A 13,390-nucleotide genomic window follows, 5' to 3' on the forward strand; every position below is an offset into this window, starting at 1 on the left:
TCTTAAAACACGAAAAACCTAACTTAACTGATTGTGAATTCAAAGTTGAGTTTCAGGTCATTTCTAATTTGAGCAAGTGAAATCTGAAGTCAACAGATATGTGACCGGAGTCTGACCTGGATTTTAGTCATGTGACTGGAGTCTACACCTCTGCTACAAATGTAAGGAACAAAACAGAACCAAACTACAATACAAAGGAGTTTCCACAATGAAAAAGTAATGCAAATTAAATTAGTAATTAGTAGGTTAATGCTAGGTGTATAGCTGCCTCCAGTCTTTATGCTAAGCTAGGCTAATCATGCTCTGACTCCAGTGCTGTACTTAACACATCAAATCAATCTTCTCACCTCAGTCTCAGAAAGAAGCTAAATAAGTTGCCTGATTTAAAGGGTTTAGGTGGATTTACTGGCAAAAATGGAATATAATATTTAGAATCCCATCTTCATTAGTTTACAAACACCTAAAAATAAGTTGTGCTGTTGTGTTTTTGTTACTTTAGAATGAACTCTTCATATCTACAGAGGGAGTGTGCTCTCTTTCATGGAGTCCGCCATGTTGCACCGCCATGTTTCTACAGTATCCCAGAATGGACAAACCAAACACTGACCCTAGTGGCATTTTTAGCGACCACTGTAGGGTCTTCTATGAGGGAGGGGGAGGTGAAGGGTGCTCATTTGGTTGCAATGTGCAACATCACCACCAGATGCCATAAAATCCTTTACACTGGTCCTTTAACCCATGCTGCACTGTAGTTGCTGTGTGATGTGTAGAATAGCCAAACTGTTGGCTTGAAAAACATTAGATGTGGACATTCAAATACACTGTGAGTTAATGTAAAAAGAAAAGCAGTGAAAGTAACTTAAGTGCTGCTGGATGCTTCTCTTGCAAACTGTCTGTCATAACTCATCACTTTCTGATGCAGCACTCCATCACTGAGTTGTATTTACTCCCACATTAATATCTGCATTAGTACTGCATCGTTGGCTCTGCCTGCTGTTGTTGTTGCTGTACTATTGTTAACAGGGCAATCAATTCCGTGTAGGTGAATGTGTGACGGTGTGATTAGAAGCAGCAGCTTTGTGCTAAGTTTGCATTTATTTCTGAGAAAAGGCCCGTTCAATATGATGACTCAAAATTCATCATGCTGGATGGCACACAATATTCTCTGCTGCCTATTTATAATATATTACTCATGCAGCACTATTCAGTCCTTTCAGCGTGGCCTGCACAATAGCTGAAATGGAATTCAAGTGTTTGGTATGTGCTGTAGAGGGAAAGCAATATAGACAGACAGAGAAATAGAATTTACTGGAATGGAGGAGACTGCAGATATTACTCTGCGAGTCTGTGCATTTTCATATACAGGCATCTCACATGCATAATTCAGCCCTTATTTTCTATGATTTTTGTGTGGCTTTGTATGTGGACTGACTGAGAAATTTATATTCCATTTAGCATCTGACTTGCAACCCAATCAGTATTAGAAAAACTGCCTTACACAAACACCTGACACACAACAGACCTCCTGGGTCCCGCTGACATTTAGTTTTGGATGAAGTGGGCTGATATAAAACCCTAATAATTTATTCAGAAGGAGAATATCATGACTAATAGCAACGGAGACACAGAACACTGACTGCTATCTTTACTTGGAATAAATGAAGGTATGTCTTAAAAGTATGTCACAGCCCAACTCTGAGAACTTGTACACATAAGATCGGGCATCATGAGGGTCCTTTTTTCTCCATCAGGCAGGTGAACTGTCCCAAATTGAGAATATCAATGAGCATAGTAACCATGAGAAAAAAGTCTGGGTCTTTAGCAGCAAAATGCTCCACTATGTTCACCAGTTAGTCTCTAACTGTGTCCGTCTGCTGGCAGGTGCTTGGTAGGTGGTGTAGGTGGTGTGCATGGAAAACGGCTGCCTGCTGCTGCAGGAAATGACACTGCTGAGAGCTGTGAGACTGAAACAAAGTGGTAAAATTGTTAAAACCAAAACAATGAGTTTAAAGAGGCTGAAAAGCTTAGTAGAGCTAAGAGGAACTGATGATCATCCTCTGTGGACTCACAATGAGACCTTTCACTTAACATCAGTTTCATTATTCAGGTGAGATCTGACATCACCTTTTAGTTCACAGGTGTCAGCCTAAATAATGTCCATTAGCTGTTGCTACAGCCTGAAAATGAGATGAGCAGCATAACATGCTAATTGAAAAGTGACATACTGTGGTCCGGTGGTGCTGATTCAGAACTATTAAGCTGAAAAACTCAACATATTTTCATAACAGGTAAAACTTTCTGACTCCAGAAACTGACAGGAGCTAATTGTCCCAGTGGAGAGATTCAGCACTTGGTTTTGTTGAACTGCAGGAATGCACAGCCTGACTGCAGAGCGGTGGTCCTATCCTTTGTGCTTGTGGACAGCATGTCAGCCAGAGATTAGCCAAGTTTCATTCTGGCAGAAAGTTCAGGCAGAAACACTCATTATGATTGTATCATTATATTTGTTAGACCACGTCTGTTCCAGTCTGGATGTGGGTTAGTTGTTGACAGCTGGCAGATGAACAGTGTGTAGTGTTGCAGGATTCCAAATTCATTTATTTGCCTTTTCCATATGGATCGTATTGCTATTGCATTGCTGGCCAATGCTCTTTTTTTATGAATGTCTGCTTCTGTTTTGGTAAGGGACACATCCCTGTGTTTTCACAGGATTCTGGCATTTTCTTAGTAACACAACTGTACTCAAAGCCTACCTGCCTTACAGTGTGTGACTTAAATAAAACAGGCTTTCAGCTCGTCTTTAGGTCTGTCCCACAGCGACATCTGATATATCTTGATGTTTGTCATGTTAACTGGCAGGAGGAACTGTCAGCATCGGCTGAAAATGAGAAGCCTGAATGTTTTGTTCACTGATCTTTGCCAATAATACAGAGTGACGAGAGCTGAAAGACATGAGGAGTCAGGAGACAAACCTGAGCAGAGATCTCAAAGACGTTAGTGAATGAACTAGTCAAGTGAAGAGGTACGACATGAGCTCTGCAGACACACCGCTCTGGCTTTTGTTTTCTGGCTTGAGAACATGGCTTTAAATCCTTTGTGACTGAAAGGTGTTGTGCTGCCAGTTACCTTCTCCCTGCACCCTCTTCAATCGCAGGCCAGCTCAAAACACCAGGCAGGTGTTAATGTTCTCAGCAGGCGGCCATACACAGTAACTGTTGAGCCAAGTGCTGCTATTTATCAGAAGCCCTGTTAACCGTACAGTCACTCCATGCTGCGTTGCAGGAAAAACCCTCGTTATTTACTTGGAATAATGTTTGGAACTAACTGGATTCATTGTTGATGTGAACTGTTGGACTATTCAATTATGCAGTTATGATATTATGACAACTACTATAATAATGATACTGCACAAGTTCTTCACTTATTATGTTCCTGCAGTACAGCCGGTGTGGACTCACCTTGCCCTCTCCACACTTGGTGCCAGTCATGACGAGGCCGGGGTCGGGCAGGTCGCCCTGGCCGTCCTGGGTGCTGTAGACGTAGGTGCCACGGCACTTCACCTCGATGCCGCCTGTCTTGATGGTGGTGTCGATGGACACGGCATTGGTGCCTTTGGGCTTCTTGGCAGCACTGTGGCACTGGATCTTACCGCATTTGGCATCACTGGAAAGAGAAACAAGCACAAAGAAATGTGTAGCCTTTACTTTTTCTGGCCAACTCAACAGATCTCCATGTAAATATTAAGCAACTCAACAGTCACACTGAGTCAGACCTGCCAAGGCTCCTGTTTTTACCAGGATTCTCCCATATTTTACTCTTCTCTCCAGCTGTCCTCCTGTTTCAATATCTATCCATCCATCCATTTTCTATGCCGCTTATCCCTTTCAGGGTAGCGGGCTGTTTCAATATTTTCCTGCAATTCCTCCATATGTTGAACCTTTCTAAAGGTCATTTCTTTTGATCAGGATTAGTGTAATAGTGATTTAGTGTATCACATGGAGGGGCGGAGTGCTGGAAAACTTCCCTTATTTTCAGATCACAGTGTTGACAGGTTTGGGCCTGGGCAGCGACTGAGCAGCTCCAGTGGAGCAGCAGGGGGTGGAGGTGTGTTATCTGCTGGCCAGTATTTATCAGCCAAACTTGGAGTTATGTCAGTGAATCTAGGTTGTAAATCATCTGCTGGTCCGGCACATAATAGCAGCTATTTTTATGCATTTGTATCGATGTTGATGTGATTGACTGAAAGAGCCGTTCAAACCAGAATTCATCATTCAACTCTGGGAATATTCGATGTTTTTCTAGTTATCTCCAAATCCCAGTAGGTCAAACCAGCAATGAATATATCCGAAGCCTGATACAGCTTGTTCCTCTGTGCCACAGAGCTCCACCGTTATCCAAAAACTATTAAAAACATCAATGAGCCACACTGGTGCACTTGGTGACATGTTCCTTCATTACCATGAACACACACACTGCAGTTCATTTTGACTCAATCCCACACACCGTCCTGCTGGCGCAAACACTCAGTGGAGCACCAAATGTCAATTAATCTGCAGCTGAAAATAGTCCCCACATGAACTATTTCTCCCTGTTTGAGTAACATTATTAAACTGAAATGTTTGTAACATGTTTCTAACATTAGCATCCTCGTGTTTAAGGTGTGTCCGCAGTGCGTGTGAGTGGAGCTTTGTCTCCTGGCTTTTTTTTTTTATTTACAAGAATTTCTAAGTGTTTAGTGGCCACAAACACCAATGCACTGACTGCACAGATGCTGGCTGTAAGTAGGAACAAATACACTGGTTGTGTGGGTGCACCACCCAGGATGAAACTGCATCCACTTTGCAGCATCTGTAAATGCAATTTGCTTTGTGTTTAGTCTTGGTAAACACCTAAGCACCTCTTTTCATTTCCACTCTGCCATACATTCATTCTGCTCTCAGTATCCAACACCATAAATATATTTGCATGAGCGGTGGGAATGTGTTTGTGTCTGAGAACAATATATGAGCAGACATGAGGGTGTATATGTGAGAGGATAGTGGATAACATTTAAGAGTTTGTAATGTACTGCAGCATAGGTGACACACCAAGTCTTGAAAGACACATTGTTATCATTTTCCAAATAGTCTTTATTGCTGTTTTTGTTACGATCCTACAGATCTGTCTAGTCCAAGTATGTCCTTTTTTTCCTGTTCCCCAGTATTATTGCCGCCTGTCTGTTCTCCTCTGTCTGTCTAACTGGGTGTTCACCTACACCCAGCCAGCTCCGCCCCCTCAGGTGCACACCTGACACGCATGATCCTGATTAAGGCACAGAATAAAAGGGGAGAGCTCTCTTCTACCTGTGCTGGATCGTCCTGAATCCCTGGCGGTGTCTTTTGGAAAACGGATATTTTTTCAAAAATAACATTGTGCACACAACATAATTTTCAAAAATGTTGTCGTTTACATGAACCCGGATAAATACGTCGTCGAGCGCATCATAACTATACCAAACTATGGGCGCGAGTGTAAACACAGGTCGCTCACATGACGTTAAGTATTTTCAGTCACATGTTGTGACGTTTTGGAACCTAAAATGCCGTTTAACCCTGTTTACACACCAACACATAACCGGTGTTTTCACAAATCTCCACTTTGGCTGGAGTTTTTAAAAATGATCGTTTTCCGTGAAAAAAACTCTGTTTGCGTGTCAACGAGAGGCCAAACTGCATGAAAACATGCGTTTTCACTAAGTGTAAACGTAGGTTGAGTGAGTTGCTAATGCTAACTGTTTTTGGACTGCCTCTTAGAGTGTTCTTGTGTTTTCAGTGTCTTCTGCCACGTCAGTGCGTGTCTTGCCTCAAACTTGCTTCATTAGAGCTTCCTTAGTTACTCCCCACTCCTTTATAAGTGCGTTCTCTGTTTCACCTTTTGTGTTTTGTGTGTCTAACAAAATTCTCAGGTGTAAGCTTAATAGTTTTCCCCTTTATGAAGCACAAAATGTAATAAATTTAGTTAGGAGGGCAAAAAGGTTTTTTTTTCTTTTTTTTGGTCAACAGCCTGATTAAGATGGAAATTTATACCGGTAAACACACACACACACACACACACGCACACACACGCACACACACGCACACACACGCACACACGCACACACACACACACACACACGCACACACGCACCCACACACACACGCACCCACACACACACGCACCCACACACACACACACGCACACACACGCACACACACGCGCACACACACACACACACACACACACACGCACACACACACACACGCACACACACACGCACACACACGCGCACACACACACGCACACACACACACACACACACACACACACACACACAGCTTATCTGGAGGAAAACAAATGAGAGGAAGAGAGCATGATGGACAAATACTAGATTATTCATATGTCTTAATAACTGGCAGTTAATAAGATGAGATGAGATAAGATTTAGTTTCTTTTGGAAAGCTTTTTGTGCTCCATGCTTGGCAAGAGCTTTGCAAATAAAATTCATCATTATCATTATTATTAATTCATAGCCTGAATCCCTTTTTTTCTTCGTCTGCTTCTTATAAATCATTGCTGACTGAACACCAACAACACAAATAACAGACTACAATTCAGACTACAGACAAATCTAGACTGGGTTTCACAAACTTCAACGTACAAGTAGAGTTCGCCTGGATTATTACCTGTCACTGACTCTAATCAGTTTATCACACTGTGCTTTAGACTCTTTACTAGTAATATTAAGTGGAGTTTTGATAAAGCTAATCACACCACAACCATTGTGAGCTACCACTACAAAACATAAACATGTTACAGTTCACATAAATACCCGGGTAAAAATGTACTGCCAGTACTTAGCTCACGCAGCATTTCCACTCCATAAACCACATTTGAATATCAATATGATCCTGAACATAAATGAGCCTATCAGATGACAATGTTACCCGTTTTGGGGAGCTGTGATGGATTAGCTAGTAGTTCATTCTCAGATAACGGAAAAAAGGACAATGTTTCACTCTGTTTTCCATGACTGGAAAATTGGTCAACTCTTTTCCAGGTTTTCAAGGTTCTCTGAGAAGCATGGGAACCCTGACTCTAATGACTCCTGTGGGACTCCATAATGAGTTGGGCAGTGGTGGATTACACGATGCAGCCATCAACCACCTTAATCCACAGCCTCATTTACATAGCTAAGTCGCTAATTTGGCTCCATTAATTATCTCTGGCAGTGTGCCAGGGAAAATGTCTTTCAGAGGCCTGTGTTGACAGTGTACAGAGGGCCTGACTAAGTGTGTGTGTGTGTGTGTGTGTGTGTGTGTTTTGGGATAAATGATGACACACTCACTTCAGCAAGAGTGTCCTCGCTAACAGCAGCAGAGGTTTGAAAAGAACCACATGTTCATACCTCGACTATGACTGCAGAAATGAACTTTGATGGTGACAGAATAGGACTCGTGTTATCATTTCATTAAAGCAGCACGTATTTTCGGCCACTTGGGGGCAACAGAACAAGCTGAAAACACAAATTCTGACAGAATAAGGCCTCATAAAAGTGTTACTATAACTAGGGTTGTCCCGATCCGATTACGTGACTGCAGACTCGATCAGATCGGACGTTATGTCCCGATCAGGTATCGGATAAATAATATATATACATATGTGTATTTAGCATTATTTTTAATCATATTTACAATATATGGGCTAGTGATTAAAAATAAATGAGAATGAAATAGTATTTATTAACTGCCAACGTTTACAGGCCGGGTCTGTGTCTGTGACAGACGCCACTGAACAGCGCATGCGCGGAACACGGCAGCACGCAGCAGTTTGTTTTGAGGCTGAGGTGCGTGATATGCTGCTACGTTTATGTCTGCTGTGTGGAAATATTTCAAAATGAACAACGAGAACAATTGCACTGGCTCAAACACTAGTTGGTAACCATGGCAACAGAAACTCAGAACATACGTACATACAGTTTATCACAACGGCAAGACAGTAGAGGACACACACAAGCGGTAAGAGGTGCACACCTCGTCGGGCATTATCCCTTACTTAATGTTGCACTATTCCTAAATTTTATTTTATTTCTGTGTTCCCTTCTGACTTGAGACTGCAATTCAAGCTACCTCATAGAAGTTTACAATACACTGCACTGCATGCATGCACAATTGTGCATAAGTGTTACATGTTAATATAAGAGCCATTGGTAAAAAAAAAATAAGGGACATCTTATTCTTTGCTCTTAGTTCGTTTCATAATGTTTTATAGAAGTATCAGTTCGGGACTCGGTATCGGCAGATACTCAAAATCAAATGACTCGGACTCGGGGGCAAAAAAACGAGATCAGGACATCCCTAATTATAACACAACATTTGTTTTCCCAGACAAGAGTTCTCTTCTGTTGTGTCAGATAAAGCTATATTTGCTGATTACTGGGGGTGACTTTGACTGGTCTCTTGTGTGAATGCACACAAAAATCATGACTAGGAATAACTAGAAGAAACATTAGATATTGACATTGGTTCACACTTTTATTTTGGTAAGGGATGAAAGGATGTTTTCTGTGATGCTGAAATTTAGTTGGATATGTGGTCATTTCCACAATATTATAATAGTCCCAGTATTGACTATAAAAAATATCAATGTATCACCAGGAGCTCTTACCTTTTCTCACACTTCATAAAGTTGCCATGTTCATCTGTCCCACAGTTTCCAAAAGTGTTTCCTGCTGCATTCACATCTTCAAAGCAGGCATCATGGGCTGGTCGGGCTCCTGGAGACACAACATATCCCATCAGCCCTCCAGACTGGAGGCCGGAGGCTGTTTATCTGTGGCTAACCATATTAGCAATGTTCTCCTCCACAGAAAACAAATGTTAATGAGCTGACTCACAAAGATCTTTGTGAGTCAACAGATAGATGCAGCTAATGCTGATCTCACCCACCTGCTTTTCTACTGCTGACGTGATCATGAAGATCACAGTGCCAAACATACACACAGCGTACACTGTCCCTCAGCTGCAGTGACAGACGCTAAGAGACGTCTAGCAAATGTGAGATTCGAGGAACAGCCAGACATTTTGGGAAATATGCATGTTTGTTGTCTCATGTTCAATCAAAAGTCAGATGGGTTTTGCTCACAGTGGAGTTTCAACAGAGCGAAAACATGGCAACCCCACGATGAGGACAGGACTTTCAGATCACTGCACCCACATCTTTGTCAAGAGGGAGTTCAAAAGCAGCATGAACATATAAATAAGAAAGGTTTGTACGTGCTGGAAGACGGACGGTTTCATTATTGAAATAATTACTACCTTCATGAGGGTGGGCACATTTACTGTATATTGATGAGGGTAAATAAATACAGCCCCAATTCCAATAAAGCGGGATGCTGTGTAAAACAGATATAAAACACAATGTGATAATCTGCTAATCCTTTCTCATATACTCAATTGCAAATATGTGCTTATCCTGAATTTGCTGCAGCAACATGTTTTTTTTTTATCCTATTTAGTTTATTATTTCTCTTCTTTCAGTTCTGGAAAATGGATCCTCATAATGTTAGGACTTTTTCTTCTTTATGAGAAAACTCACAGCTTTCTCCAAACAGTGGCACTACCGCCAAAGAAAAGCTCTCTGTGAAAAGAAAAAAAATGCAGTAAAATAAGATGATGCACAATAAAAGCCAACGTGCTGCTTTTATCTTGTGCTCTTTTGTGCTGCTGTACAAACACTGTCACACTCGTGGATGCAGCTTCCTCATCTGAGAGGGGAAAAGAACAAAAACTGGCTTTCATGAGTGTTTATTTTGACAGACTAGTCCCAGTTCATGTGATTCATTGTATTAATCAACTCTGACATACACAGCAGTACAAATGCTGTCAAATCTGTCGTCAGTTACACTGCTGTTGATTGTTGTTTTAAGTAGTAATACTGTTTAAAACCAAAGCATAAATAAAGGCCTAACACTGGTCTGAGGACATGTGTGTCCCTCTGATGTTGAGTGAATGGGTTAAGTGTATGATCTGGATTGTGTGGTAATAAGACTTTTCAGTACCGTAGCCCCAGAGCTGCAGGCACTGCTGTTCGTGGGTGAGGCACATGCCGTTGTAGCAGTAGGCCACTCCGTACTGACAGGAGGAGCCGTCCAGCAGGTAGACGTTGGCAGGACAGTAAGGAGAGGCCCCGGTGCAGTACTCTGGCAGGTCACACGCCCCCGCTGGGCCCCGGCACATGGTACCTGCCTGCTTCAGCTGGCACAGACGGGTAACAAATGGTGAGAGGGGAGGAAGGGGGGAGCACAAGACATCTGAAACAATGTGAGGCTCATGTCTGAAGGAGTGAAAGAGTGAATCTTAGAGGGCTGACTCATAGTGGACCCTTTCTAGACAATGGAGCAAAATTTAGTTGTAAAATCAAGCTTAAAGTCATTTCAGGTGCTGGTGTGTTTAAATATTGATTATCCCCAAATAAATTTGTATTTGATCAATTATAACAAAGCTAGTAATCTTAACACTAAGCATAAGAAGAAATATACGGACAAGAGCAAGAAAACAGAATTTGCATATAATGATGTGAGGTGGGTGGATGGTTGTATCCTTACAAACCTCCTAATTACAGCGTTTTGATAGTAAGTAAGGAAGTTGTTGTACATGAATTAAATCTTCATGACTTAACCCCAACCATTCACAACCCTGAGACTAAGTGCTTTATAATCATATATAAGAGCCAATATGCTACTAATATGCATGCAAATAACCAACCAATTGTTATGCTGAATATGTGCACCTTAATATGGAGTGTGACCATAGATTTTTTTTGCTGCTTGGCCAAAAATTAGAGAATATCACTCCCATTTAGCTCTGGCTTGGTCTCCACCAACAAATATCTCTTCAGCTGCTAAATGCTCCACTATGATCACAAGCTAGTCTCTGTGTCCGTCTGCGGTTAGGTGCTGGGCAGACAGTGTACAGTGGGTAAATAGATACCAAAACAATGAGTTCAATGAGGCTAGACATTTTGAAAGGAAGTGCAACTGACTTTAAGAGACTAAGTAAAAATAAACAGATGAAAACATAAAAAAGTAATACTATGTAAAGTAGCAGCAGTGGCAGGAAAACTGAAAAACATGCTAAAATATGAAATATTTACCCCTGTGCGAGTATAAGAAAATCAATATATTCAACATACAGCATGTAAAACAGATGGAAGCAGGTGCATACTAAGATGAGAATATTGCAAAGAGAAGAAAACAAACAGAACCAGAGGAGGAACAGGACCTCTTCTGCAGACAGCACGGAAGTTATTGACACCTTCAGCATTTTGTCTCCTCTGCAGGTCAAAGCTCAATAGAATTTGGCTTCACAGTTGTGGATGTCAGGATGTGTATTTGAATAGTGAGATGAGAACAGAGATGAAAAGCGTCGGTGTGATGTGAAGACGACAAGCTCTGCTGTGACGGGAGCTGATACATGTTGAGGCTACAGTGCGTCAACACACTGACGTGATGACTGACAGCGAACTAATAATACTGAGCTACGACTGCAAACAAGGTGAGCTCCCTCCTCTGCCACTCTGCCTGCACACGTGTGAGTGTGTGTGTGTGTGTGTGTGTGTGTGTGTGTGTGTGTGTGTGTGTGTGTGTGTGTGTGTGTTGGTGTGTGTTTCGTACTTTGCAGCCCTCGCAGCACACTCCATGAGCACACTGTGCCTCCTCCTTCAAGGTACAATTATTGGCATTGCAGCAGTCATTGGTGCACTCCTGTAAACAGGCACACAAACAGAGAGCCACACACACACAACACAAAGTCAACACAGCTCAAACACACACCTCTAACACATTAAGTCATCTTTTATTAAGGGTTTGTAACTAACAGCTTTATGAATGAGGAATAAATTATTTAAGAAGTGCTTTATAAATCAGTTAGAAACCCTTTATGAGAACAGCGTTTACCTGTTAGTATAATTTATATGTAGATAAACATAAATAAACATGAAATCAGCAGTAATTTATCATGTCATGTGGATGGATAATTGAACATTTGGTCAAAATGAGCCTTTTGGCTAACACTGGCACATTAACAGAACCCTAAAAATACATGAACAGTTAAATAAGTCAGCAGTTCTAAATGATAGTAAGTCAATAAGAGAGGATCAAAATTCCATGAAGTTCAGTTTTAAATGTTAATAACTCATGAATAAAAGGTAAAAAGACATCGAGGCAGCAGTTATAAGTGGGACAAAGTCATTAAGAAAAGGGTTTTTGTTCAGTGTGCAGTTGGAAATGTTGCTTTTTAAAAACTATATGTATCGATCTATCCTTGAGAGCAGACTCACTGACATAATGAATTCCAGAGCCCCTTACCCCAACTTCATCCATCAAAACTAAATGCCTAACCCTAACCCTAACCCTAACCCTAACCCTAGATCTAACCAGTTAAAACCAAGTCTGAACCCGCAAACAGCCCTCTGAAGCTCTGTCTGAAAGTAAGGACTGGCCTAAATGTCAATGTCTCACTTTGCAAAACTGTCCTCACCCCCAAGGTCTAAAACTCAAATCCATTCTCACAAAGATAGCTGTACAAGCATGCACACACACACACACACACACACACACACACACACACACACACACACACACACACACACACACACACACACTCTCATCAGACACTACTGTGTAGCAGTTCCAAGGTGACAGACGACTGATGACTGCGGCTGGCAAATCACGATTTCAACCGATGTTGGCAGAAAGAAAAAAATAATTAAAATCGAGAGGTGACTTTGCTGCTTCTCTTGTGTCAAACCATGTACACAAAAACAACATGTCCCGTCGCCATGGTGCCCTCCGCCAAGCCACAGTTTCCCTCAAAACAAATGTGGGAGTTGACTCAAGCCAGAGGAAAAAAAGGCAATTATACCAACAGGAAGGAACTGAGAGGGGATTAACAACAAGAACAAGAACAAGAACAACAAGAACACTGCTGGCTTGTTTGTAGAGTGATTTTCATTGGAAGACTGAGGAGTCAATGTTTGAATTCTAAAACTGAAGGTGGTCTTTCTTGTGACTTTCCACACACCTGTGTTCTGGTCTTATTTGATCTTCTTGCCTTTTCAGCTTTACTGTAAAATATGGGTGCAAAAGGTTTGACTTTGAAAGGATTGTGACTACCCTTCCCGAAAACAAGGAAATGAGAATTTCATTTAGTTTACAATCTGGAAGTCCACACCTTTACGTGCGTCATGAGCATCATACGTTTGTCTCTGGTGGGGAAATCACAAGGTGAGACCATTAAGCAGCCTTCTGTAGCTCCTCTCATTTGCAATGCTAAGAACAGGTGGCTTGTCAGCAGCCTGAGCTCCACTGTCAGAT

The 13,390-nt window shown here is 41.7% G+C and overlaps 1 protein-coding gene across 1 annotated transcript in view; it reads right to left on the bottom strand.

Moving 5' to 3' along the window:
- The window catches only part of adam19a (ADAM metallopeptidase domain 19a), a 170,533-nt gene that overhangs the window by 16,071 nt on the left and 141,072 nt on the right, over positions 1-13,390 (bottom strand). Inside the window, exons 13-16 of the mRNA XM_070993711.1 lie at positions 11,690-11,779; positions 10,076-10,271; positions 8,683-8,791; positions 3,459-3,663 (exon numbers count right to left, since the gene is read on the bottom strand). Of these exons, the coding sequence (XP_070849812.1) occupies positions 3,459-3,663; positions 8,683-8,791; positions 10,076-10,271; positions 11,690-11,779 (600 nt within the window). The remainder of the gene's footprint in view (positions 1-3,458; positions 3,664-8,682; positions 8,792-10,075; positions 10,272-11,689; positions 11,780-13,390) is intronic.

Source organism: Chaetodon trifascialis, chromosome 23 (assembly GCF_039877785.1).
Source record: "Chaetodon trifascialis isolate fChaTrf1 chromosome 23, fChaTrf1.hap1, whole genome shotgun sequence".
Taxonomy (NCBI): domain Eukaryota; kingdom Metazoa; phylum Chordata; class Actinopteri; order Chaetodontiformes; family Chaetodontidae; genus Chaetodon; species Chaetodon trifascialis.